The 26674-nt window shown below is 43.9% G+C and overlaps 1 protein-coding gene across 1 annotated transcript in view; it reads right to left on the bottom strand.

The window, feature by feature from the left end:
- Positions 1–16: 16 nt before the first annotated feature.
- SLC1A2 (solute carrier family 1 member 2) overlaps positions 17–26674 on the bottom strand; it is a 73232-nt gene continuing 46574 nt past the window's right edge. Inside the window, exons 8-11 of the mRNA XM_058527146.1 lie at positions 24116–24310; positions 20209–20343; positions 8125–8356; positions 17–4149 (exon numbers count right to left, since the gene is read on the bottom strand). Coding sequence (XP_058383129.1) covers positions 4078–4149; positions 8125–8356; positions 20209–20343; positions 24116–24310 — 634 coding nt within the window. The 3' untranslated portion in view covers positions 17–4077. The remainder of the gene's footprint in view (positions 4150–8124; positions 8357–20208; positions 20344–24115; positions 24311–26674) is intronic.

Raw genomic sequence — 26674 nt, 5'->3', positions numbered from 1 at the left:
TGTTGCACGAGCAGCTTTGAACTCACTCTGTCCAAGGAGGACAATCTGACTGCAGTGCATCCTGCCTGGGTTGGCACTCAATGGCCCTTCTTCTATGTTTTAGCCAGGAATTGCCACAGATACTGAGACCATTAATCTTCTCTGACAACTAGATTTACAAAACTCTCACTTCAGAATTCCTTCAGGCTCTTTGCTTAAACTTAATCTTCGTAGGGTCCCAGACTTTAATATTCAAAGAGCGAGTCTCACAACAGCTGAAAAATCCCATTTGGTCCTTTTTCTTGGCTTGGAATGAATTCATTTGGAGAATAAGCAAAGCAGAATCAGCAACCCAGACAAATGCACAGCCCCGAGAGTTTAAAAGCAGTGAAGTGGGAAGAGCCACCTCCAGTGGGTGTAACTGCTGAGCACTTTGAGTCATCACACCAGGCACGAGCTTCTGAGGCTTGTTCATCAAGAGTCTGAATTATGGAGAATTCTCTCCGAGCACACACGTCTCTATTTGGATTTACTGCTGTGTTTCATGGGTAAATATAGCATAGACAGAACCCCTGATTCTGTCAAAAATGAAATATTGTACCATAACTTTTGCTATTGAAAACAAAGGGAAGTGTGTTATTTGCAAAATCATGGCAGGATTGGGTTTCTTTTCGGGGACCCAGTGGATCAGTTACCCAACTCCTCAAGGACTTCTTGACTAGATACACATGCAAATGATATACTTCTCCATGCACGAGTGAAAATGACCTGAGACTCTCTAATCAATCCGTTGTTGGGATTCCTGGCATTACCTACCAGGACTCATCTCCCCATGAACTGAAATTCCCCTAAGCCTTTCTCCGCTCCCACCAATCTAAACCCAGGAGCTAGGCATTTTGGCACTCTTTCTTTAGGCTGACCAGGAGTTGGAGAGGAGAAGTAAATATTTGTCTTTTACAGGCATGGTAACTTCTGCAGGCAATGAGGCTATAGGCTGTGTTTCCACGCCCAATAGGAAGTAAAGAATTGAATCTGACATCTACTTGGTTCACAGTCACCTGAAGTCCTATATTGACAATCTGTGTGATCTACATGATTGCCTTCATTCTCTGATGCTTTTTGCCTGGGAGGCACATCCTCAAAGATCCAAGGGAAAGCCTCACCTGGAGAGATAAGCCATTCTTCTCACTGATTGGATTTGAGTCATTGAATTGTAGTAGGTAATCAAATGGTGATTCCTCTTGGGTTTCTCAACAGCAAAAATGAGAAAGGGGAGCATTGAAGTCTACTTAGTCGGTTTTCTCCTGAAATGATTCTGATTCCTAGAAAGAGTGAATGAGTCTCTAACACAATGGTGTTGCTAAAGCCCTGACTTACAGACCACACAGGATGCAGTGTATGCATCTGGCCTGCCACGTCTGTATATAAATATAACATTTATGCATCATCAACTATTAATGGACTATTACCAGCATTTATATCTGTGTTGGACCTATTAATATAAATCTCTACATATAACTGACATGTTATACATATCCTATTTAGAAAAAGGTCATTAGAGGAATACTCTGAATCTATTTGTTCTGTTTATGGCACATATGCTGGGCAAGGAAAACCCCAATGGGCATGGCATAAAAGGAATGAAGGAGGCCTAAGAAAAACAGGGGACACAGTCATATGTCAGCTGTATATAGTCATAAATTTTCAGGCTAGTCCTGAATTTGAGAAATTATTTGTTATTAATATGATTTGTTGGATTTCCAGATAAATGTGATTTCCTAAGTATATTCTCATGAAACTTAATTGTATACAGTCTCAAACCCGAAAAACCTGCTTTGTTAAGCTGTGCACCTTGTTTCTTCTGAATACATTGTCCGCTTATATATTTATAGGCGAACTGGATAACTGGGAAAAAGTGGAAGACAAAGGAAACCAGGAAGACTTTTAGGCAGAGTCTTGGGAAGATGACCCTGAGACCACTCCCTCAAGAAACACGTCAGCGTGTACAGGTGCTAAGCTGGCCTTAAACAGCAAAAACCACAAGCTCCTAGATGCCTCACCCAGATCCTTCTCTTCACCATAAAAAGGCTCTTGGAAGCACCACTCTAAGACAATCCTTAACAGCATCACAGCTAAAGCCAGGAACTGTCCCCTTGACCCATGACATCTGCTTAAAGAATGCAGTTTCCACTACTACATTTCAGCACGTCCTTGGCCACCCTGTCAACTGGCCATCAAATGAAAATGAAGACTAATGCCATTAAAAAAAAAAAAGTTGCTTAATACTGCTCAGTAGTGATCCTTATCCAAAAATAACTAGGGTTTAAGAGACAAAAACAATTGGAATCTCATGTCTTTTGTACATTCTAAAGGCATGTGATTTGGAAGAGAAGAGTCACAAGGAGTTCGTAATAAAGGCTATGTGATGTCCATAAACACCCCCTGCTCAGAGAATCTGGACTCTATGACTATTCATGAATATCTCAGCATCCATCTGCTGGCCTCAGATGACCAGCCTACTCCCACATGTGGACCACGCTCCGTAGAGTCAAATGTGCTTTATTTCCCAATGATTCATTTTCAAGTCCTCAGCAAACTTCCAAAGCCAGCAACCTTAGGGAAATACTGTGGGTTATTCAATAGAAAATGATAGTACAAACATTGAAAAATTTAGCTTGCTGAATCAATCATTCAGGAGTCATTGGGTGCCTACAGTATGCAAGGCACTGTGCTACTCCAATTATATTACTTATTTCTGCAAACTTTCACAGCCTTGAAAAGATTCCATCTGTGAAGTTGTGCAGAGCCATCCTGTGTTCCCCTTCATGGTTCAAGGCTGCCTTGACTATGCCATAGGAACGTCACCTTTATATGATTTTGCACATATGTTTGTTCTCTGTTCCTTTCCACAGAGAATATTGGGGAGGAAGATTGCCTCTGCTCCCACTGTGTCTTGTAACTGGTTTTATGTGCTCTGATGTAATATAACAAAAAACTTCCTACATATTAGATAACTAACAATATTTCATTTCTGTTTCTGTTTTTATCATGAGATGGTATTAAAAGGAGCACAGTCAACCCAACTGTCCTCCAAGTGCGAGGAGAGTAAAATGATTAGGTCTTCTAGTTTGATGAGAATATGAAAGAAATAATTTGGGGATTAAATATGTCTTTTTTGTTAGAAACCCAAATAAGAATTTTATGGATGAAACAAAGAAAGTGAAGCATAGATCAAACAATCTCACTCGATTTCACTATGCCACGTGGTGCAAACCAAACCTAAACAAATTTGAATATTCGAATCTGGTTAAAATTGATGTTGACTGTGCTCCCTTACTATTGTCAATATATATAGCGGTTATATGCCGATTTCACCCTAATCCACTATCAAATTTAGAGCACATGATGAAATACACTTTGAAATTTCAATAATTGTTCCCATAGACTAGGTGGGGAAGAGCAGAGATTCAGTGGCTTCCATAATCAGGTGCGTCTAAGAGTATGGCTCCCACTACAATGCTCTTTGAAACATTCAGCTTAAAGAGTATACAGAAGATAAATTGTAACAGTTCTCTAAGACAGGTACTTTCTTTTAATCAACAAAAGGGTAAAATCTACAAGGCATTTAAAGGGATTTACTTCTAGAGGCTTCTAACAGAATCTCTTGTGCGTTACAAGGCAAGGCATGGAGAACACTTGAAGGAAGAACACACTGAGCATCTGCTCGTTTTTCCCTAGTCCCTGGAGGGTACCATGCTGCTTTAGTCATGTCCCCTGGGAAAAGAGCATCCACAGTTCTGCATCTTGAAAGAAAAGGGAAGGTGGCAGGAACGCGTCTTCAATTCAAACCAATCCCTCCAGCAGCATCCATTGAAACAATAACACAGTGAGAAACTAGATAGTTATGAAGCATCATTTGGCGAAGACACAGCACCCTGCCTACCAGTGACTCACAACAGATCCTCTAAGCCTCAGCTAGCAGATTAAGTAAACACAGAAGTAGACGTGTTTTTTCCTTTTTAAAGAACGCTTGTGTATATCCTCTTTTACCATAAGATATGCTGGGGAGTTTATTCAAGAATTGGCTGAGTCATGTCCTTATTTTTCCTGTTTCCAAGGTTCTTCCTCAACACTGCAGTCGGCTGACTTTCCGTTGGCTGCCAGAGTTACCTGAAAATAATTATCATCAACATCCAGCTTACAGGCCACAAACCAGAAATCCACCCCGTGGGTTACGTGGAGGAGCACCAGATCCAAGTTATACTACACAACTTAAATGTTAGTTTTAAATGTTGTTCCTTCCAAATTGATTTTGAGCTGGTCTTGGTTTTCAGCATTGATCTGTGAACATTAAAATATACATATTTGCCTTTGGGGGTAATTGAGGGACTAGAGATACTTTGCAATTTGGAGGATAACTTCTATCATGCTTTTAGGGTTGTGGGGGTGTCTAACTACCCATTGACCCATCACACAATAATGCAGTCCTTAAAAAATAGTGTCCTTGTGCTACTCCATACAACCACAGAGGAACCAAATCCAGAACTAGGCAGCTAGTTCTACTCATGCATGTGAAAGGTTCAGTTGCAATGAGGCCAGGTGGATTTTATACATGTTCCATTTTAAAATCAGAAATCATGATGGTCTGGATACCAAATAGGCAAACTAAAAAGAAAAGGGAGGGATTAAAAGCCTGGGATCAGTGACATCTATATATGTCAATTATCTCAATGTAGACATTCAAATACAATCACTGGGCTGTCTACATTAGGCTTCCCTGGCTCTAAGCAAACTGAACCCTCACACAGAACAGGAGGTTTTCCCCTCCACTTCTAAGTAGTTTTCCTAGCTTACCTTCCATCTGTCTGTCCTCAACGTCATGTGCAAACTTAAACCCACGACTGATATTCCACATAATGGAGAGACTGCATTTATGGAAGCATTAGGATATGAAGACATGACAAATGCAGCAATGTTTGAAAGAAATCTGACTTTTCTTCTTACCCAAGTGGAAGTGAAACGCATGCACTATAAACACACACAACATGCTAGGAACAGAAAATCAAGTGCCCTTCACGAACCAAGCAAATGAAAATAAAAACTATTCAATCTTCCAATCCCCATTAGGCCCCCACTTTTTTTTTTTAGGAAGACCATGCAACAAGCAATGACTACCCCCCCCATGCAGTTATTATGATTAAAATAAAAAAGCTATTGCACAACTTCAAACTACTATTACAAAGCAAGAGTTTGAAAATAGAGACCAACGTGATGTAACAATGCTTGAGGTGGTTTGACCAGAGCTGCAGCAAATTTGTTTCCCCTTCAGTGAACTGTCAGGAAAGACTGCCAGGAACAAACTGTCTGCCTGGAGAAGCTACCTCTTCACTGTGACCTTGAATGTGCCTGCTTGGCTTTCAGTGATGAACCAGATCAATAGCTGTGTAACATTATAAATCAGCCTTTGGAAAACCAGACAGCACTTTGGGGTGGTGGTGGGTTTTAGGTTTTTTAAATACTGGGGCCTTTGTTCCAAAGGTAGCCGGGACAGCAGCTTTTTGGCTTTTCCTTTTCTGGATGGGCTAAAGGAAGCCGGGACTCCACTCCCCAGTCCATTCTACTCCTCTCCGCTCCAACTACCTGAGCAATAGAAAAAGAACAAGGGGAAAGCACTGGCAGTAAACAGTGATGTCTCCTATCTCAGTTTTTAAAACAGTGAGACTGCGAATCGACCAGGAGGAAGTTCAAAGGCATGAATAAATGTGACTTGGATATTCTGGGAAAGTGTGCAAATTCATCTCCACAGCTCTGGCTGCCTCCTTCACGCATCAATGTCAACTCACTTAGTCGGTCTAGAGTGAGAAGAGCCAATATGCCTCCCCGAGCAAAGGCTGAGGACTAACTAACCTTCACTAAGCTGAACCCAATCACTTCACCAAAAAATGCAAACAGCTGGAATAGTTAATTAAACCAATATGGCCACTTCATCATTTCCATGACTTGCTGAGTTTCACCATTTGACCATCTAAATGCTAATTCACCAACGCATCTGCAGGTAGTTGTTTGGGTAGTCAATGATATAGAGAGACTGAGCCACTATTTCTATGGACGTGTCCAGCAAAAAACATCTGAAATAAAGCATAGGGTCAAGATGCTAAAAGGATACATTCAACAAATGTGTATAGAGCACCTACTGCATGCCAGGCACTGCCTTAGGTGCTATGACACAGCAGTGATAAATGGGGACACAGTCTCTCCCCTCACGGGCTTACTTTCCAGTGGTAGGGATAGTTTACAACATCTCCCTTTAGGGCTTGAATTGTTTTGTTTAAAAAATGGAGCAAATTTCTCCTGAAGTACTTGATATTCTTTAAGAAAAAAAATCTAGGAAGTCTGAAATCTAAAGATCTGTCCATGCCTATATCCCTCTTCTTCAAAACATATCCTATACAATATTGTTAAGAAGCCTCTTGAGACGCTCCAAAAGGGCCACGCTATTGACCACTAGGATTCTTCTTACACATAATTGCAAAATTAAAAAATATATATGGTGATTTCACTTTGTTTCATATTACTATTTTACCTTGTATGGCAGTAATTTAGGATCAAGCCTTATCTCCACTACAAAATCATACATTCATTTTGCTGTCTTGCCATGCCTAATTCAGGCTTTGCAGATAATGGACACTCCAAAAACACTTGATGAATGATCAAAATATCAGAGATCATAGGAATGAGATGGGGGTACTCAACTGAAATCCACAAGGCACACAATAAATACTTGTTAAATACAATAGAGCATAAAGCCATTCCATGGGAATGTTGACCCTGGTTGACTCAAACTAACATTTTGATGGAGAATAATCCAGCACATTCATTTAGATGTGGGAAACACTAACTTTCCAGGAGAATGGAGTATACCCTTTAGGTACATCTGAACTTCTAATAATTTGAATCATTTTCACTGACAATTAATTTACGCAATTGCCTCTTCATGGGTGGGGTCCCTCTGTAATTTGTATCAGAGCCCTGGTTCACCCACACATGTACCTGATATAGAAGGGATGGGCAGAAGACTGTGGCTGGTCCATTAGACTTCTGGACCTATGTTACAGTCCAGTAAAGAGAATTGTTTCTGTGTCATCCTTAGTTGCCTAGCAGAAGTCATGGTGTACATTTAGAACAAGTCAAAAATAACATAGGAAGAAATTAACTATTAAATGATATCTTGTCAACAGGAGTCAAAAAGGTAACAGAAATCTGTGTTGGGTTCAGATTGTCCTCGGTTGCTGCCTGGAACCATTTTAGCAACCCAACCCCCAGAGTTGACTGGTCACCTGTCAGGGTTTCTCCAAGTTTGCTTCACTCTGGTCATGACACTCTATATTTGGTCTTTGACAATGTCAAGTTAGTTACAATGAATGCTAGACAGAGCCCATTGAGCTTGAAGACTTAGTACCCAACAGCTTGGAAAACGAGTCCAGAACATCCATGCTTCAGGAAAGATGGCGCTGCCAGGCAGTGTGTGAAGTGAAGTGGTTTTTAAAAGACATCTATGGATAATTGTCCTGAAGGATAGTTAGCCTTTACTTGAAATTGCTTTCCCATTCTTGGAGCAAAGTCACTGCTGGGTCAAAACTCACCTTCCCGCAAAAATAATTAAAAGAAAAATGGTTGAACAAAGTTCTGTTTGTATGTTTTTTACCAATACGTGATATACAACAAGGAGGAATACTTGAGTTATATAAATCAAATAATTCTGGGTATTTCTCTTGGTGTTTCCCTTGAGAAATAGAATATTTGAAAACCAGTAAAGATGTAGAAACCACAAATTCTTCTGCAAAATATTCAAGAAAACCAATCAAACTTGTGGGGTGGGTGGATGGTGAAATCAGAATGACTGTTGTATATCACATGGATGAAATAAGCTCTTTCATGATTGGCTCTGTCACTGTTAGACCTGTTATTTCTTGCCATGTTAGACACAGAGTTAGATGATCTGGGACTCATATAGAAACTTAGATTACATGATTCTTTAGAAAAATAAATGTGAAAATAATACATGCAGGGCTTTTGTTTTTGTTTTAAGAAATCGAGCATGCACTATCATATACAGGTTTCGATATCCATGAATGGGAAAGGTACCTTGCACTCATCTACTATGACCGAGTTGTGTGCAGCATAGACACATTGATTAGAGTTGCTTTCCCTGTGGTTCTTCATGTCATCATAAATGGACTGAGTCTTGGTCATTTCAATATCTTCATGCACTCGGTGCTGGGAGTCAATGGTATCCAGCTCAGACTTGGAGAGGTGGTAGACAATCCCAGCCCCAAAAGAGTCACCCACAACATTGACTGAAGTTCTCATCCTGTCCCTGGGGATAAATAACAGAAAACATTTGGTGAGGAACAGTATGATGTGGTGGTTGAGAGGTCAAGGTTTAGATGCAGAGGGACCTGGGGTTGAGTTCTGGCTCTAGCTTTCCCTCTGCCTGATCTGGGGCAAGTTACTTCACCTTTTTGAGCCCTGATTTCTTTGTTTGTCAGTTGGAGATAACAATCATACTTCTCTCATAAGCTTGTGTGAAAATTAAATGAGATAATGTATGTAAATTGCTTAGCAAAATGTCTGATGAATGGTAAGCACCCAAAAACAACAGCAAAGAAAAAGGAGGAAAAGCAAGGAAGAATTAGGCGGAAATAATGTGTCCAGATCTCAGAATTAGTACGTAGGCTGTAGACTCTCCTAGCTGTGTCCAGCACTTCCTCTTGATTTAAACTGTTCTTCAAAGACTCCAGCTGACCTCCACTGATTTTATTTATTAATTCTAGAGGAAAGAGTAGCTACCTGAGACTTCTCCCATAACAGATAATTCATCTTTTTGTAAAGATTGAAACTAACGCTGCCTTTCCCCTGCACCACAGTCTCCCGCCAACACACACATTACACAGATACAGCTTTGGTAAGAAACCCAGCCACAATTTTCTCTCTGACCAATATGTGTAATGACGGTGTGTCCTGGAAAAACCAAAATGCTTTGTCTTGCTCTTTCTATTAACCTAAAATAATTAAGTCTTCCACAGTGCTTCTTGAACCAGGAAATGTTAAGAAAAATCCTTCCTCAAATCTTGTTTCTCAAGTTCTGATTTGAAAAAATAGGATGGTTGATAACTCTCCCTCTTAGAGGGTCAGCACCAGGAAAACTAATTAAGTTCTTGAGAGTAAGTTGTGTTATCTCATCCATAAGTTCCAATCAGTGTGATGAGTCCTTTTGACCACGTTTATGAGATACTCAAAGTCCTAAAGAGAAGGATGCTGGGAAACCACAAAAAAAAAAAAAAAAGGAAGGAGTTTAGGTAAAGATACTGCTGAGACATCTTAGTCCAGGACACTGTAAGCTTCAATCCAAAAAAATGTAAGGATACCAGAATTAGTTCAAGGAAAAGTGGAAACCTTAATTGGTTCTTGGAACAAAGGCCTAAAATAAATTCTAGTTGCTACTATCAAATCTATTTCTCATTATAGAATAAAAATATGAAGCTACACTAGGAAGAGTCTAGCCTGGCTCCCTTAGAAGGAGCTTGTAAGCCAGCTGTCCTTCTGGTTTCAAACAGGAAGACGTTGCCCACGAAAAAATAAAGATCAGAGCCCAACTTCAACTCTCAAGGGGCATCTTTCCATCTGAGAATGCTCTTCTCTTCCCTTCTGCTTTGGAGAATCTGCCTCAGAGTGATAGAGTCTGTACATGAATGAAGACTGCGTCTTGAGGTCATCCACAAAATCAGGCACCAGTAGAGATTGCTAAGAAGCTCCAGTATAAGGGTATGAGAAGGAATACATGACAGTAGTTGAGAAAAAGCATGGACTCTGGACTTGGGTTCAAATGCCAGCTTTCCCCCTTACCTGTTGGACAACCCTGATCTCACTCAACATCTGTGAGCCTTAGTTGCCTCATCTATAAAATGGAAAGAATAAAAATGCCCACTACATAAGAATTGTTGTGAAGATTAAAGAAGATAACAAAGTGCTTTGCACAGTTCCAGACATTTAGTAAGAACTCGCAAAACATTAATTATTACATGATGTGTACTTTCAATATTACTAGTAATCTTATCAAGACAATTCAAATATATTTTTGGCACTTCCTAAGTAGAACATCCAAACATGCCTAGTTGAACTACTATCTCCCCCTGAAAACACGAACCCTATTGACAGGACAGTTCCTATGAAGGCACTCCCAACTAACCAGCTGAGTTATCTGTCCATCATACAGCTGTGGTCTGCTTTGTTGCTTTTCAACAATACTTTCAATCACTCCTGGTATGTATTCTGAGTCATGTACCCAACACCCTTGACCAATTGTTAAATTCCAAAGAGTGCTAAAGTCTTCAAGAGGAATGTTCTGAGTACACATTTATCTCATGGCCCAGAAGAATCTGCCTTTATTGGCAAGTAGAGAGACCAAAGATGGTGGTGGTGGTGATGGTGTTGATAATGGTAGCTACGATTTATATTGCACTTCATACCTATAGGGATATACTTTATAGATATTACCTTATTTAGTCCTCACTACAACTCAAAGTACTAGTATCCACATTTAAGAGATGAAAACACTGAGGCGCAGAGAGATTAAGTGGCTTCCCAAAGTCACGCATCCTAGTAAAGTCATAGAACCAAATTTTAACACGTCCATTGTGACTCCAGAATCCACTGTCTGCCACATGATGCAAAGCACCTGGGAGCCAGCCAACCCTGATATTGACTCCAGCTCAGCCACTTACTGACTGTGTGATCTGGGTAATTCTCCCAATCAGAATTTTTCTCATGCTGCCCAAATACCTAGTTTACAGGATCTGGCGGGGGAGATAAAACCAGTTCCTGACCCGTATGTTCCTGACACTCATTATGTGCTGGCTCCTTTCCCTTTGGGGGACAACTGCCATTCACACCCCACCTTGTGGACAAAAGCACAAAACACTATGTTCCAGGGCTAATGACTTCTCCAGTTTAATAAAGCCATTTCCACTCAAGTGGGTGATACAAGTTCACGAACTCCTGTTTCCTCAACCCCTGACTTTCTTTCAGACCAAATCCCCACTCTCCTTAGCAGCCACCGAACCAAAGTTTTGGAAATACGATTTCTAGGTGACCTTTCTCAAAATTCTCTCACTGCTCATACCTTTTCCATACTCTCAGGTCTCTTTGAATTTGACAAGGAACTCTGACCAATGGAAATAGCCATCAGGACAGGAATGGATGGAGGACAAATTTGGGTAGAATTAAAGCAGACTGATGTTTGACACCAAAATCAAGATGGAAAGGGCCCTGGGCATAGGGCCAGAATCCTAACCTAAGTCTTGTGACTCTCTCACCTTGAGCAAATCACTTCTTACCTGAGGATGAAATATGGAATGGGGTAATCCCAACTTCACAGGAGGTTGTGAGGGTTAAATGAAATGAGAGAAACCCTCAGAATGCCTCAAGTACTTAAAGATTGCCAGAGCATAAAAATGGCCAAGTGGAAATAGGAAGAGAACATTGATGGTAATACTTGCTGATTGACTCATTCAACACATATATAATGAGCATCTTAGTGTATGCAGGGCACTATACCATGGGTCCAGGCAGCAAAGAATAAGAAAAGACTCTTTCTCTGCTCCCTTTTGCCCAAGAACCCACACTCTCCTCACTTGTCTGTCTCCCCCACTAGAGTAAGATAAATTTTCTAATAGGAATAAGTACTGGGTGCTATCAGGTTCTGTAGATAGGACACTTTATCCACACCTGGGCCCCAGGAAATGCTCGAGTAGAAGTGTCTTGAGTTAGGTGCTAAGGATGAGTCTGAGATACTGAGCTAGAGAGAAGAGAGAACTAATATGTGTGAAATCTAAGAGGTAGGAGCACTCACGAGCATTCAGGATGGCTAAGGAGTAGAGTGGAGGCAGAAAGTAAGAACTGAACAAATCACGTATGGTCTCATCAGTCAAGTTCAGGAGTTAGGACTTTATCCCAAGCGAAATGAGGAGCCACTGAAGAGAAAGATCACGCTTGTTCCATTATGAAGAATGGACTAAAAAGAACAGGACTGAAAGAGCAAAATCCACTTAGTGGAGATGGGGTGGATATGGAGAAAGAGGAACTTGAGGAAGATTTATGGGACTCTCCAGAAGTACAGGATTTGAGAGTTGATTGGAGAACAGTCAAGGATTCCTCTCAGGTTTCTGGTTTGGACAGCCAGTGGACAATGCTACCACATATATGGGGCATAAGAGGTTGGGGTAGGAAAGAGTCAGGTGTAAGTCTGAGCATATTGAGTGTGAGGGCTGTGACCCAGCAAGGGGGAGATGTCCCACAAGTGGTTGGGAATATGGACTAGAGATCAGCAGAGACATCTGAGCTGCAGGTAGTGAACGAGGAGTTTACACCTAGAGAGGCCATAGGTGGATGCCATAGGTGTGTTCAGCTCATCCTTGGAGAGAATGTAGAGTGAGAAGAACAGAAAATCTGGAAGGTGTGAAGCCACCACAACTTCACTAAGTGGATTTTGCTCTTTCAGTCCTGTTCTTTTTAGTCCATTCTTCATAATGGAACAAGCGTCATCTTTCTCTTTAGTGGCTCCTCATTTCGCTTGGGATAAAGTTCTAAGAACCCCAAGGGTGACCAACACTTAAGGAATGGGCAAAGGAATAAGAGTCTGCAAAGGGGGAAAGAAACGAGAAGAGGGAATGGTTTGGGGGAAGCATGTTTCAAAAATAAGAGTGTGATGGGCAATGGCCATTACTGCCTAGAGGTCAGGTAAGGTAAGGAAAAGTGTCTCTTGGTTTTAGCAACAGAGAGGCCATTAGTGACCTGGCAAGGGTAGTTTCAATACAGAGGCAGGGACAGAAGCCAGCTCACCTTAGGTAGAAAATTGAATGAGAAGTGAGGAAGTGGAGACGTTATGTATACTCAACTTATTCAAGAAGATTGACTGCGAAGGCGAGGAGAGGGAAGGTAAATGGAAGCAGACAGAAGATAGTAGAATTTTTGGTTTGCTTTTGAGGCCACTGGGGGAATGTCTGACCAACTCTGGGGAAGTCCAACTCTGACCAAAAGCAGGATATGGGAATTTATGGTTCACATGTGGAAAATTTCTCCACAGGCAAATGCTTTCATTTTCTCTCACAACCAGCCATGACTGTTCATGAAACTCTGCTGGCCTCAGGTGCTTTTAGGCTACTTGGTAAAAAGAGTTTTAGAGTGTTTGGTGTTCTCCTTGGGTCTAGATGCTGTGTGTCAGGACCGGGAGAAGGGGACACAGGTGAGAGCAGAACCTTTAATTGAATGGACTCACTCCAGATGACATAGCTACCCTTTTGAGGCCACCAGGCTTGACTGAGCTATTTCACACAGAGCTCCTGGACTTGGTTCCCTGGAAGAAAAGCAATTGTCAAGGGACTCTCTCTCTTTTCTATCTCTCAGTCTAAAACCTCTGGCAGGAAGATGGTGGGTCTGTCTGAAAGTCCTGGTTCTCACAGAAGAACAGAGCCACAGGAGCAGGGTCACTCAAAATTCACCTGGTTCCTTTTATTGGGTTGAACCATATGAAACTGATGTTTTATGAGTCCAAAAAGGTCAAATATGGGAAATTTCATATGATTCAACTTAACATTCATAGAAACAAACCATCATGTCTGCCTCTCAGAATGCAGGGTGCACAGTGTGGCAAAGGGGTCACCAGAGGCTCCAGACCTGAGGAGGCTGGCATCATTCTGGGCATCTGAGGGCTAAAGCCACATGGGGTTGGGAAGGAAGGAGAGCCCATGGAAGCACTGGTTGAGGGTGAACTTTGGATTCGAGACTGGATTGCAATCCTGGCTCCAGCAGGACAAGTTACTCACCCTTTCCTGCTCAGCTCTCTCATTTGTAAAATACGGAAAGTAATGCCCACCTCCGAGCGTGCTGAGAAGATGCTGACTGCTAACATGTACTGAGTGCTTGTCTTCTGAGGGACCCTCTGTTAGACTCTGCATAGAAAAGTCCTGACATATTGTCCGACACAAACTTAGTGCTCGAAACTTAGCTGCTCATTGTGGTTATTATTATTAGTCCAAGGGTAAAAGGGAGCAGATCACCTCCATTCTTATTCTCCCACCAAGTCTCATCCTCTTTTTGCACCTAGGTCACTCTGCTGGGATTTTTTGACCACATCTGTCCCCATTACTTGACTATAAGCCTTTTGAGATCTGAGACCATGTTTTATGACATGGACAGGGTTGGGGGAGGGGGTTAGTCAGCAGGTATGTGAAGGAGGCCAGCGGGATGGATTGTTGGCTTAAGAGGTGGAAGCATGTTAACTCTAGAAAGAGAACTGTCATCTGGTTGGATATTTCAATGGTAAAAAGTTAGGATGCAGGGCAAGATCTAGAAGGAGGAGGAAGGAGATAATTTGGAGAGCCCAAATTATCTTGCATAGAAAACCAAGAGAGGTGTCCTGAGAGCTGGGGAAGACACAGGGATGAGAGCAGGAGGCCCAGCAAGGCAGGGAGAGAAGGGCACTGAACAAGTGTAGGCAGTGATTTCCAGCTGGGGAACACCAAAGGATTTTCTTAAAGAAAAGGGAAGGCTAATATTAAATTGTTGTTTTCTGTGATACCTAAAATTATTAACAGTGATTACTTCAGAGAAGCAAGACTTGAGATTCAAGTGTAGGTGAAGGGAGATTTTTTCTTTTTCATCTTATAACTTTCCTGAGCTTTGCACCACCTCTTGTTTTTCCATGAGCACGCATTTCTTTTGTGATACATTTAAACATGGTTTTGCTGTGCAGAACTACAGCTGCACCCCCACCCCACCCTATCCCCCTGATCTGTAATTACACTGCTTGGAGTCAGGGTCACTCTTGGGGGCAGGGAAGGACTTAGTAGAAAAGGGTCATATTCCATGCTGAGGTTGACATAGACTAGACATAAGAGAAGACGTAGGAAAGAGGAGAACTCAGTGGAAGTGGAAAATCAAAGCAAAAGACTTAAACATAATCTAGAGATAATCCCCTAGAATCTTCAGAGATACAGTGGATGTAGAAATTGGTTTTCTTTTCCAGCAGACATGGAGTGGAGTTTAAATCAGTTATGTGTCCGGGTGTGTATGCATTTGTGTGTCTTAAATAAGGGAACAAGAATCCAGATGGGTGGACCTGGAACCCCTAAGGAACAGCCAGATGGTCTGGATTTGAATCCCAGTTCAGCCATTTAATCTCCACTAAATTGGGATAAGTTTCTTTGCTCTGAGCCTCAGTTTCCTTAACTGTAAAACAGGGATAATATTTTTAGCTGCCTCATAATTTGCTGTGACTTTTAAACAAGTCCATGTAAAGAGCTTAGAACAATGTCTAACAGTTAAGGGGCACTTGCTAGGTATTAGCTATTGGTACCCTGCATCCTGTCAACCTATTTTCATTGAATGGATAATCAAGAAAGAGCGGAGGTGCTCATATACCCACAATCGGGAACTCCCACTCCCCCTCCCTGTGTCTAGTCCATTGCTTCTGGAAGTGAGGTCCCTGGACAGCATCATTGGCACCACTTGGGAACTTGTCAGAAATGCCAATTGTTGGGCCCCACCCCAGACCTCCTGAATCTCCAGGAGAATTTAGTGCACGCTCAAGTCTGAGGACCAATGCTCTATCCCCTCCAGGGAGGCATGCTGATGCGGAGCTTCAGAGGCCTCCTTGCAGGGTGGAGGCTCCTTACGGCCTTCCTTATAAGTGCCATCTCAAGGATATCCCCCAGTTAACAAATGTGTCCTCAGAAATGACCTCACCAGCAGTCTGATAAGTGGGCCATAGATCCACTTGGGTTTCACTTTATTTTGGCCTTTTTTCCCCCACCTGTGCCCAGACCCAGTTATTTATCACCTCTCCCTGGAACTGGCTCCCAATTTTCACTCCATTCTGCCTCCTCCAGAGAGAGGGAGGAATCAGCGAGGTCTCTTACAAACATCTGCCAAGGATTCCTGACACAAAGGGCTTCTTGGACCCTGGGGAAGGTTCTGGTTTTACTAGCCCTGCTCCTCGGTGTTGAAGGACTCAGGCACTTTTCAGGGCCCAGAATCTTGGTTTTCACCATGACATTTACAGAGCAGCTAAGCCTGCCCGTTGAAAAGCAGCCAGGGCTTGGCGGGCAGTAATGAGGCTGGCGGGTCTCCAGCAGTTGGCAAACACCGTGGCACATTAAATGTCACTGCAGGCTTTGTTGGGTTTTAAATTGGAAAATTGCTAGAGTTATGAAAGCCTACAAACCTTATCTAGAGAGGAAAAACATCTCCCCCTTTTCTCTTTCTCTGCTTTTCCTCCACAGACTACTTTACTAGGAAATGCTTGGCACTCCTATCTTGACTCATCCGCCTGCCCCACTCACTCACTAATGGGCACCCAACAGCGTGGAGTCCATGACCCAGAGCATGTTTCCAGAACTCCTCTTGCTGGTGGGAAAGAATGTGGTACCATTACTAATTCAAAGCAGTTCTGACCTAGCTACAGACTCCTACACACATTTTCCCAGGATCCTCTACCCTCCCTTTTCCTTTCCTTCTTGAAATGAACGTTCATGCTTATTTGTACACAAACATCCAGCACCAACAGAATCCTAGTCCAGGCCTTAAACTAGCAGGGCATTCAAGGGCTCTGGGTCTAGACTCTGCTTTCAAGCTGATAAGTTACTGTTCTCATCATGCACATGACGTAGCTGAATCCAGAGATTAGGTTACTGGCCCAAAGTCTGACAGAGAGCGAGTGCAGAGCTCAGAGCCAAGCCCCCTGCTCCTTCGCCTTTTCCTCCTTGATCACAGGGCCTCCCTCCATCTGAGATCAGACCCCGGAACTAGAGGAGAGCTCTTCATTCGCTCCTTCCTTTCCAGCTCCAGCCTGGGATGGTGTTTTCTCATAGACAATTTCTTCAATATAGTTAATCCAAATGTATCATCACATTTTTCGTTCAGCCAACTCCCTTCTGCTGGCACGTGTCAGCCTTGGAGTTAGGATGCCCTGCTCTCTGTGCAAGTATGAGCCTGTGAGTGCCCATGTGGGGCGATCGAGAGGCCCGGCCCTCCTCTTCCACGCGCTGACATTCAGGTCAGAGGTAGGCAGGGTCTTGAATGTTTCAAGAACTGACTCTCATCCAATAGGCTTGGAAGAAATGACACCAGGGCCCACCATGGCTGACCCACTGGGGCAGGAGGACCTGAATTCTAAGAGTGGCTGAGACCTTGACTATCCCACTCAGGCCTTTTGTTTTGTTTTAATCCTGAGAGGCGAAAAAAACAAGTCAAACCGAAAATTCTCTGGTTAGCGTGTAGAACCAGGGGTGACCCCAATAGGTCTGTCTTCATCCTTTCCGACTCGGTGAGGTCTGCTTGACACTAACAAGGAAGTTGTGTGGGGTGGGGTGAAGGGCCCTGACCTGGCCACACAAGGTCTGCTGTGCTCCAGGCGGGAGACTTGACCTTTCTGATCCCCCGTTTCTTCATCTATGAAACACACCATAGGGCTCTTTAAGGATTAGCTGTAAACAGATGTAAAGAACATGTGGTATCCACCAAATACCAGCTCTGTTTCTTCATTCCAGATAATACTAGTGTATTTTTTTTCCACTCAAAGGTATTTGCATAAAATGGGGGGATGCAGCCTCTATAATAATAATTTTTAAAAAGATGCAACTCTAATGGTTGATTTTGGGACCCAGAAACAAGCCCAAGAAGAGACTAGGCAATGTGGTCGCCAGACAAGGGGCGCTCGATGACAGCACGAGTTCAGAGGCTCTAGGGACAAAGAGGCAGAGGACTCAGTAACCAAAGTCACAGGGGAGGCAGATGCGATTCAGTGGCTCCCTCTGTCTTTCTTCTGGTGTGGAAAGGCCCCCGGTCATCACACAGCAAGTCTGTGGTTAACTTTAGCACGCATTTATTGAGCTCCTACTGTGTGCTCTGTCCCCAAACCACTGCCAATGTTTTCATTTCCCCTTTGTCCTCTTTCCCAACCAAATCCTACCCCACTCCTTTGTCTCCTTCATCCTGTTTGCTCCCAATCCTTCCACCCACACACCACCACCGAATCTCAGCTGCCCCCATGGCTGCCTTGTCTGAACGGACGTGATGAGAAAGGCTGCCCTTGGGGCCAGCACAGGGCACAGAGAACACCAGCACGAAAGATCCCATCACCCCCTGAGAGAGACTGGCAGGGAGAGATAAGAGGTCGTTCATCTGCTCTTCACGTTCCCACCGAAGGCATTTCCAGAGCATTTCTCTGGTGACGAAAGAACCAGTCAGAAAGATCCATGACCCCCCTCGCAGCCCTCCTGAGTTAAACAGATTATGTTCAGGGAGCCACTTCTCATTTCCAACCTAAACCTCAACAGCAGGCAAGTTTTATGGAGAGGCCTTCTAGCCTTCCCAGATGCCCTTCCTCCCTGCAGCCACTTGCACGCTTCTCTCTTTGGAAGGATGAGTGTAGAGGGAAGGAACTTGTTTTAGCATGGGGGAAACTCGAGTCCGTAAACTGTGGCTTCTGTCTCTTAAAATCTATGCCAATACATGTCAGAAAAACTGTCACTGGCATGTGAGGCAGTTTAAAAAATAAGTGTGGGGGGCCGGCCCAGTGGCACAAGTGGTTAAGTGAACACGCTCCACTGCGGCGGGGTTTGCCAGTTCGGATCCTGGGCACACACTGACGCACCACTTGTTAAGCCGTGCTGTGGCGGCATCCCATGTACGGTGGAGGAGGATGGGCACAGATGTTAGTCCAGGGCCAGTCTTCCTCAGCAAAAAAAAAAAAAAAAAAAAAGAGGAGGATTGGCTTGGATGTTAGCTCAGGGCTGGTCCTCCTCACACACACAAAAAAAGTGTGGGCATTTTGGCCTTGAACCTCTGCACCAGCACTTGTCACTCTGCACCTCTGACATTGAAGTCATTGGCATCCCCCAGCCCCTGTCATTTAGGTCCAAGACTGGACAGGGGGCATCAGGGTCCATCCCACAGAAGGTCAGAGCCCAAATGGGCCCTTAGCAAAGATGGATTCCACCTTCCCTGTTGGGGACCATCTGGCTAGACTGGCCCACTTTTGTGAATGGGCAGTGAGCATCCTCCACTAGGATAACGTCCTTTGCTAGTAAAGGCGGCTGGGCTATGTGCACACAGTCAAGTTTAAGCTTCCTTGCACAGCCTCCGAAACTGTCCATCTTGCCTCAGCTTCTGCCACTCCCTGCCTCACACTTTGTGCTGTAATAATCCGAAACCACTCAAAGGCCCCCACACTGCTGCCTCAGTGCCTGTGTGCAGGCTGGCCTTGACTGGGATGTCCTGCTCCCCTCCATCTGTGTACTATCGGTTACTTCTACCCACCAGGTATGATTCAGCTCAGCTATCACTGCCTTCAGAAGCTTGAATATGGCCATGAGTATGAATGTGGTGGCCTCCAAAACCAAGCAGACCTAGGGTCAAATCTCTTTCATTCTCAAGTCACTTCACCTCCCCAAACCTCAGTTTCTTCATCTATAAAATGGGAGTAATAACACCAAACTTTCAGGGTTGTGGTGAGAGGAAGATGTAGGGTGGCTCTCCAACTTGGTAATCATTTTCATAGTTTCCTGATTTCTCCACTCTGCCTTGCCGTCCTAGATGGAACGGAGGCTCTCTCTATCACTATCCTTTTATGTGTGTGCTATTTTTTAATGTATTTTATCAAAGTGTAATTTACAAACAATAAATTGTACCCATTTTAAGTGCATGATTTGATGAGTTTTGGCAAATGTAGACAGCTGTGCATCCCTGAGCACATGGAACATTTCTATCGCCCCTACCCTTGGGCTCCGGCAAACACTGATCTCTTTCTATTGCTAGGGATGATACTGTCTTCCCTAGAGCTTCATATACATGGAATCAGACAGTCTATACTCCTTTGTGCTTCGTTCACTCAACATAAGGTTTTGAGATCCTTTCATGAGTCAGTAGTTGGTTCCTTACCTCTACGCTTTTAACTCTGCATTATAACTTATCTGATTCTTCCCCTAGACTGTGAGGCCCTTAAAGATTCTATCTTTTTCTTCTTTGGTTCCCAAGTAGGCACTCAGCAAATGTTAGAGGGAAGGAGGGAGGGAGGAAGTGAGGGAGTTGCCATGGGGATTGGCTAAGATCTTGGCCACCCCGGGAGGGAATACTCACATCCCCAGCAGAATCCCATCTGCAAACACTTACAGCAGCCAGTCCACAGCCACCAGCAGGCTGATGTCCTCTGTCGGCAGGCCCACAGCTGTCAGAATGAGGAGCATGGTGACCAGCCCGGCACTGGGGATACTGGCGGCGCCGACGCTCGCCAGCGTGGCTGTGAGGCTGGGAGAACAGAGAAGGCCAGGTCATGGGAAGAGAAAGAGGCCTTGCCAAAACCATCTCTGGTAATTTTGAGCTCTAATTTTCCTGGCAGTCACAAAATTCCTTTTCCCTCCCACAGAATAGAGAAATCTAGAGTACCAAGACCCTGGAATGAGGGTCTATTTGGATTCTGTTCAATAAATTCATGGATTGGAGCCTTATCCTCATCATGACATCTGATTAGCTTAACAGATCACAGGGTTCAAATAAGGTAAGCATGGGTCTAAAAGCAGGCAAGGAAATGGTAAGGAAGAAAAACAAATCACCCTTAATCCTCCCATGGGAACACAACCGCATTCATTTCTGCTTACACCCCTACATCTCCACGAGCACCAGAGACTTCTGGACTACGTGGCCAGAGTGTGAGGAGGCCACTGCCAATGTTAACATGAGAACTCAGAATAGCAAATATCCAGACCCAGCAAAATGGCCATTGGGGGAACAAATCAACAGATTCCAAATGACATTAAGCTTCAGACACCTGGACGTTCCACCATGAGCTGGAAAATACATTATTCAGAAAGAGGGCACCAAGAAATGATAATGAAATAACAGGAGGTTTTCTTTTGAAGCATCTCATCATTTGCTTTCCAAGCCATGCCAAGGGCACACACAGCACCATTTTGAAATTGTCTCTGGAAGAGGGTTTAAGCTAGGGTTCAAGTGCCCCGTCTAGGCCCCAAGGGGTCTCTGTGGTCCAGCAAAGGCTAGTGACTTTTTTTCCTCTTTTCTGGATGCCATTTATAAAAGCTGTCATTTCTAAATGGAAGGATGCTTCTGAAAATATTGATTCCCAACTTGCTTTTGTGGGTGCTCAAAAGAGAAGGGAGGGGCTGCTTTCTTTGCAGTTATACAATTTCAGAGTTTCTAGAGTAGGTCCTCTGGCTTCAAACTGAGAATCAGTTTCCCAAACCGGCTTAACCAACCCCAGACCATCAGTGTGACCAAGCACAGAATTCTGGGTCTTCCAGTTGGGAGGGACCTGAATTCATCTCACATATGAGGAAACCAAGGCCTCAGGAGATCTTGTGGTTTGTGCTGTTTATCCATATTGCCATCCTTCCCAGATTTAGGCCTGTCCCAGTAAAGACAACTCCCCTAGGTCAGATCTACAGAACCCATCTATGCTCTTCCCCTGCCCCACCAGTAAGGAGCTGGGGTATCAGGGTTAGAGAACTTCATTTTCCTTGGATCCATCTGGGTCATAGGAGGGGAGTAGTGTGTGGTGGTGATCACTAAAGGTTCTGGAGTTGAACGACCTGGTTCAAATCCCAGCTCTGCCACTTATTAACCACATAACTTTGAGCAACTTACTTAACCTCTTTGTGCTTTCATTTCCTTATCTGTAAAAAAGGAGATAATAATGTTGTCTCACTTATGGGGTTCTCAGGAGCTAATAAATAAAAAGCACTTAGAAGAGGCTGGGCACATTGCACCCTCCAAAAAATGTGAATTATTCTTATTCGGAAATCTCCGCAGAGTGAGGCTGCTCTGCAATGAAAACTTCCCTAAAGCCCCGAGAGCTGGAAGGTGGGAATTGTCAGCCATTTCCCCAACATGGATAGAACACCAGGGAAAGGGAACTTCCCAAGTTCCAACAACCTTGGCCTCGGCTGTTTTATTTACAACGTCAGTTGCTTCTGTTATGAGTCACTGTTACACATTCCTTTGCACTGTGGCCACGTTGTCTGGTTACCTCTTGGTTGTGGGAAATAAAATCCTATAAAGAGAAGGCTTCCTGGTAGTTTGTTCCCCCTCTGTTCCTCCATCCCAATCATACCCTCACCCTACCATGGGCAGAGTGTCTGGAATTCTAAGTCCTACAATAGGTTCCCGGGCAGTGATCTCCCCTCTGTCCCTTTATCCCTTCCTGCATTTCCTGTCCTTCCACTCCCCTGGCTCACTTCTCTAAGGCTGGTTCTTGGATGCTGTGCAAGGTACTGCACACATGTTGTCACAGCAGAACCTCATAGTAACCCTGTGAGGTACATATGGCAGCACCTGCTTCCCACATGAGGAAACCATGGATTGGATGGCTGGAGAAACTAGGGTCCCGCAGTTTGAACACAGTCTGCTGGGATTTGAACACTCATCTGCTTGACTCCAATGCCATGCTGGCTCCTGATGTCCCTGATCCCTCCCCATGATGAATATTCTACGAATTAATGAATCCCAATCACTTGGTCACTGGTCCATTCTCCCATCTCTAAGTTCTCATCTAATGGTATGAATTTAATGGGAAGCATGGTTGCCATCAAGGCCAAGAATTCAGGGACCACAATCATCTTTGCTTGGTTTCAAAAGAAGGGGCTTGATTAAGGAGCTATGTTCATCTTCGAATTCTAAAGCAAGAGAGGTTGGCAGTCTCACAGGCAGTCTGTTAGGACACGATTTAGAAGGCTTGATACTCTGACCTGGAGCATGTTTTCCACTGCGTAACATCATGGCACTCTCTACATCACTGTCACATTTTTCTCTCATATTCTAGGAGTATTGTATTTTATTGAGCATCAATAACAGTAATAGTACTAGTAACTGACATTTATTGACAGGTGACTACATACCAGGGACAATACTCTCAACCTCCCTAGAATGTTTGATTATTGTCCCCAGTATACAGATGAGGAAACTGAGGCTCCCATAGAGTACTTTAAGGACTGAGTTGTGTCCCCCTAAAATTCATTTGTTGAAGCCCTAATCTCCAATGGGATGGTGTTTGGAGATGGGCCTCTGAGAGGTAATTAAGTCATGAGGCTGGAGGCCCCGTGATGGCATCAGTGCCTTATAAGAGGAGACGTAAGAGAGCTTGCTCTCTCTCTCTCCACGCACCAGGGAAAGGCCGTGTGAGCAAACAGTGAGAAAGCAGCCATATGCAAGCCAGGAAGAGGACATTGACTAGGAGCCGAATCTGCCAGCACCTTGATCTTGGACTTCCCAGCCTCAAGAACTGTGAGAAATAAACGTCTGTCGTTTGAGCCATCCAGTCTATGGTATTTTGTTATAGCAGCCTGAGCTGACTAAGACAAGTTCACATCTCATAGGGTGGTTGTGAGGATTAGATAAATTAATAAATGCAAGTAGGTGTGATCTTTAAGTTTACGGAGAAGCAATGAGTTTTTAAAGACCTCTTGGGAAAGTGTTCTTTCTGAATTTTTTAAATGATGAATACATATGGTAAAAATAACTAGTAAAAACAAAAACATTTGCTATTTATTTGTAATAAAATGTTTTATTTTGTACTGAGGAATCTCTTCCTTCCATTATTTCATCCTTTCTGCCACTAACTCCTGGAATGCTGAAGGGAGCATATTTTAAGGAAAGAAAAACTGGACCCAGAGCCAGCTGATGCTGGCCCCAGGTACAGCCCTGCCGGCCCATACAAACAGTGTAGCCTTGGACAATCCGCCGTGCCCCTGGAAGCCTGTGATTCTTCATCTATTAAATGCGCAGAGAAATAAGTGCCTTGCAACATCACAAGATTGTTAAAAACCAAATAATATCAAATTTCCAAAGCAATTTCACATGTGCAATACAAACAGAAGGCATAAGCATGAGCCTGCTTCTTTCCTGTCACCATCTTTTCCCTTTGAGACTGCCAACAATTCCCCTTCTCTGTTATTTCCTTCATTTTTTCTCCAGGAGAACTGAAATTCAAGTGGCCCCTGGGAAATGGAGTTAGTGGAAGGGGATACGGGACAGGTTGTTTTAGTGCTTCACCCCCCACTTCACTCACCTCACGGTCACGATCTGGCCTCCATCCAGGACAACACCATTCATTTGGGCGATAAAGATGGCGGCCACCGCTTCATAAAGGGCTGTCCCGTCCATGTTAATGGTTGCTCCGACTGGGAGGACAAATCTGGTCACGCGCTTATCAATCCCCAAATTTTCTTCCAGGCAACGGAAGGTGACAGGCAAAGTTCCGGCACTAAGGGACGAAGAGAGAAAGGGAGAGAAACAAGAGTTGTGTCCACTTTAGAGAAGCAGGACAAAGCACAAACTGGAACGCCACTACAAAGTTTTGTTCCTTTGCTCCAGTCAAGCAATGTGAATGCAAAGCAGTCTGGAGCCAAGCTAAACCCAGCAACTTGGAGGCTCAAATTCAGTCCTTACTAACATGCTAACTGGTAGCAAAACGTGTTTATTGGTTCTGGTTTTTGAGATCTACTCAGAGCTTCAAGTTCTCTTTCTCCTTTGGTCACTGTTTCTATCTTGGATTAAATATTGAAGCTCATCTGATTGCCCACATTAACTGGGCTGTAACAAAAAAAAGTCAGAAAAGAATCAGCTGTCGACAGTGAAATAGAAGGAGGAATTTTTGAATGACCCATAATTTCATGCTAGAAATGCTGTTTCCAACAAGATAACTACATGGATTGCATCCAGCCCCTGGGAATTGCCCTGAGCTGGGCCTGCTAATTTTGAGAATGCTGAACAAATATGTTAAGCACATTTAGCCTGAACTCAAGCTTCTAGTAATTCACTGGGGACCTTCACAGACAGTCCAGCTCTCTGATAAATGGTCCCTGGCCAACTCTACAGTGTCTCCAACGCCATAACAGCAGAAAACCATGTGCTCTGTTGCTAATGCAAGACCCAGTATGGAGTGACTTCACCCCCACTCTTCCCCGGCATGGGTTGGGAGTTCATGAGCACATGACCCAGCCTCAGAGGCCAGAATTCCTGACATGTTCACGAGTCTTCTAAAATAGGAGACCTGTAAGGATAAAGGACGCTGAAGGCCAGAACATTATTTTCATGTGGCTAGAGGTGCATGAGGGGGCAGGTGGATTTGCTTCAAAGTTGAAGTAATGTGGAAAGCAGCGCAGAACACTTGCACTGCCCTGGGAGTGCTTTGTGGTCCATTCGCTTTCGATGTTTTTTTCTATTCAAACTTTAGCAAAGTGAATTGGGAAACCTCCAGTGCAGACAGCACTTTTTTCTCTCTTGCACTTCAGCCTTAGTCATAGTTCCCTCCTCCTGCTAGTCAGAACTGGGGCTCCAGCCAAGCTGGACAAAGACAACTGCAGAAGTCTGCATTTCTCAGAGAGTGGGGGAAGACCGTCACCTTCAGGGAAGCTAAATGAAATGCAGATTCCAGGCCCTGCTCAGAACCAAGGAACCAGAAGCTCTAATGTGAGGGTCGCCTAAGTGTGCATCTTACCAAACCACTGACCTTAAGCTCCTAATAGCAACCTTAGGGAAGCCAGAGTCATCTTACTGGAACATTCTTCGTTCCAGGGGTTGTCCCACGCCTCCTGCTTGGTCTTAGGTAGGGAGAAGAAATGAATGTTTGAAGACCTCTCGTTACTAAAACCTCATCAACCCAGGGAAGAAAAGTCGGGGTCTAGCCTCGTTTGCATGCGGGGATGCCGTTGTACCTGGCTTGCTGCCCCAGCCATTTTAATGAGACATTAGTGTCCCTTTATCTTACCCCCACGCCTCCCCCACCCCCTTTCCTAGGACCCCTTTGAAGGGTTTCCAGGACACCAGGACTGGTCTGAAATGGCTGCTCAGCCGCGGGTGGCGGCTGGGATTCTCAATGGTATGAATCTGAGGACACTTCGGGGAGGACTGGGATATGTTAATTATTATTATTGCATTCCTTTCCCCAAAATGTTCTTAAAGGGTCTTGAGACAATTAAATAGATTGGGGAAAATAATTGGTAAGGCATGAAAACATCCTCAGTTTCTCTCCAGGGCAGGCTTTAAAAATTAAAAATCCATTATCAACCCAGCCAATCCAAACTGGGACTTGAGAATTTTAACGCTTTCCTGTGTTGACAGGCCAAGGTTCTGTCATTGTTTTCTTGGCTCCTGACTCAATGGCCATATGACAGTCTTCAAATGTTGCTAATAATAACTGCCAGATACTTGAGATTCTCCTTTGTTTCCCCAGATTGGTTTTAACAGTATGCACTGAAGTCAGAGAGATGCAGAGAGGTGTGTGCCAGGCCGTCCCCCTCCATCTACCCTCCCTGACACCAGCCCTGTGCCCACTGAGGAGGTCAACCTTCCTCCACATCCCCATTCAGTCCAAGGTCCGGGGAGGTAGGAAGGATGTTTAGCCAGCTGTCCTCATGCACTGCATTTCTTCCCTCTGGTCCTGACGGCAAAGTTAATTCTTAGTACATGACTCCTGCCACATTGACTTTTTCTTAAAAAGTTTCTTTTCTTGTAAAAATAGGAATTCCACGTCCAGGCAAAAGTCACGTTCTAACCAAAAATTAAAACCACTTTTTTTTCAAATGAAATACAAAGTAAGGAGGAGAAATGGGTCATTTATGGCCTT

This window comes from Diceros bicornis, chromosome 31, assembly GCF_020826845.1.
Source record: "Diceros bicornis minor isolate mBicDic1 chromosome 31, mDicBic1.mat.cur, whole genome shotgun sequence".
In the NCBI taxonomy this organism is placed as follows: Eukaryota; Metazoa; Chordata; class Mammalia; order Perissodactyla; family Rhinocerotidae; genus Diceros; species Diceros bicornis.
The sequence above is the reverse complement of the archived record's forward strand: the minus strand, read 5'-3'. Positions and strand labels throughout refer to the sequence as shown.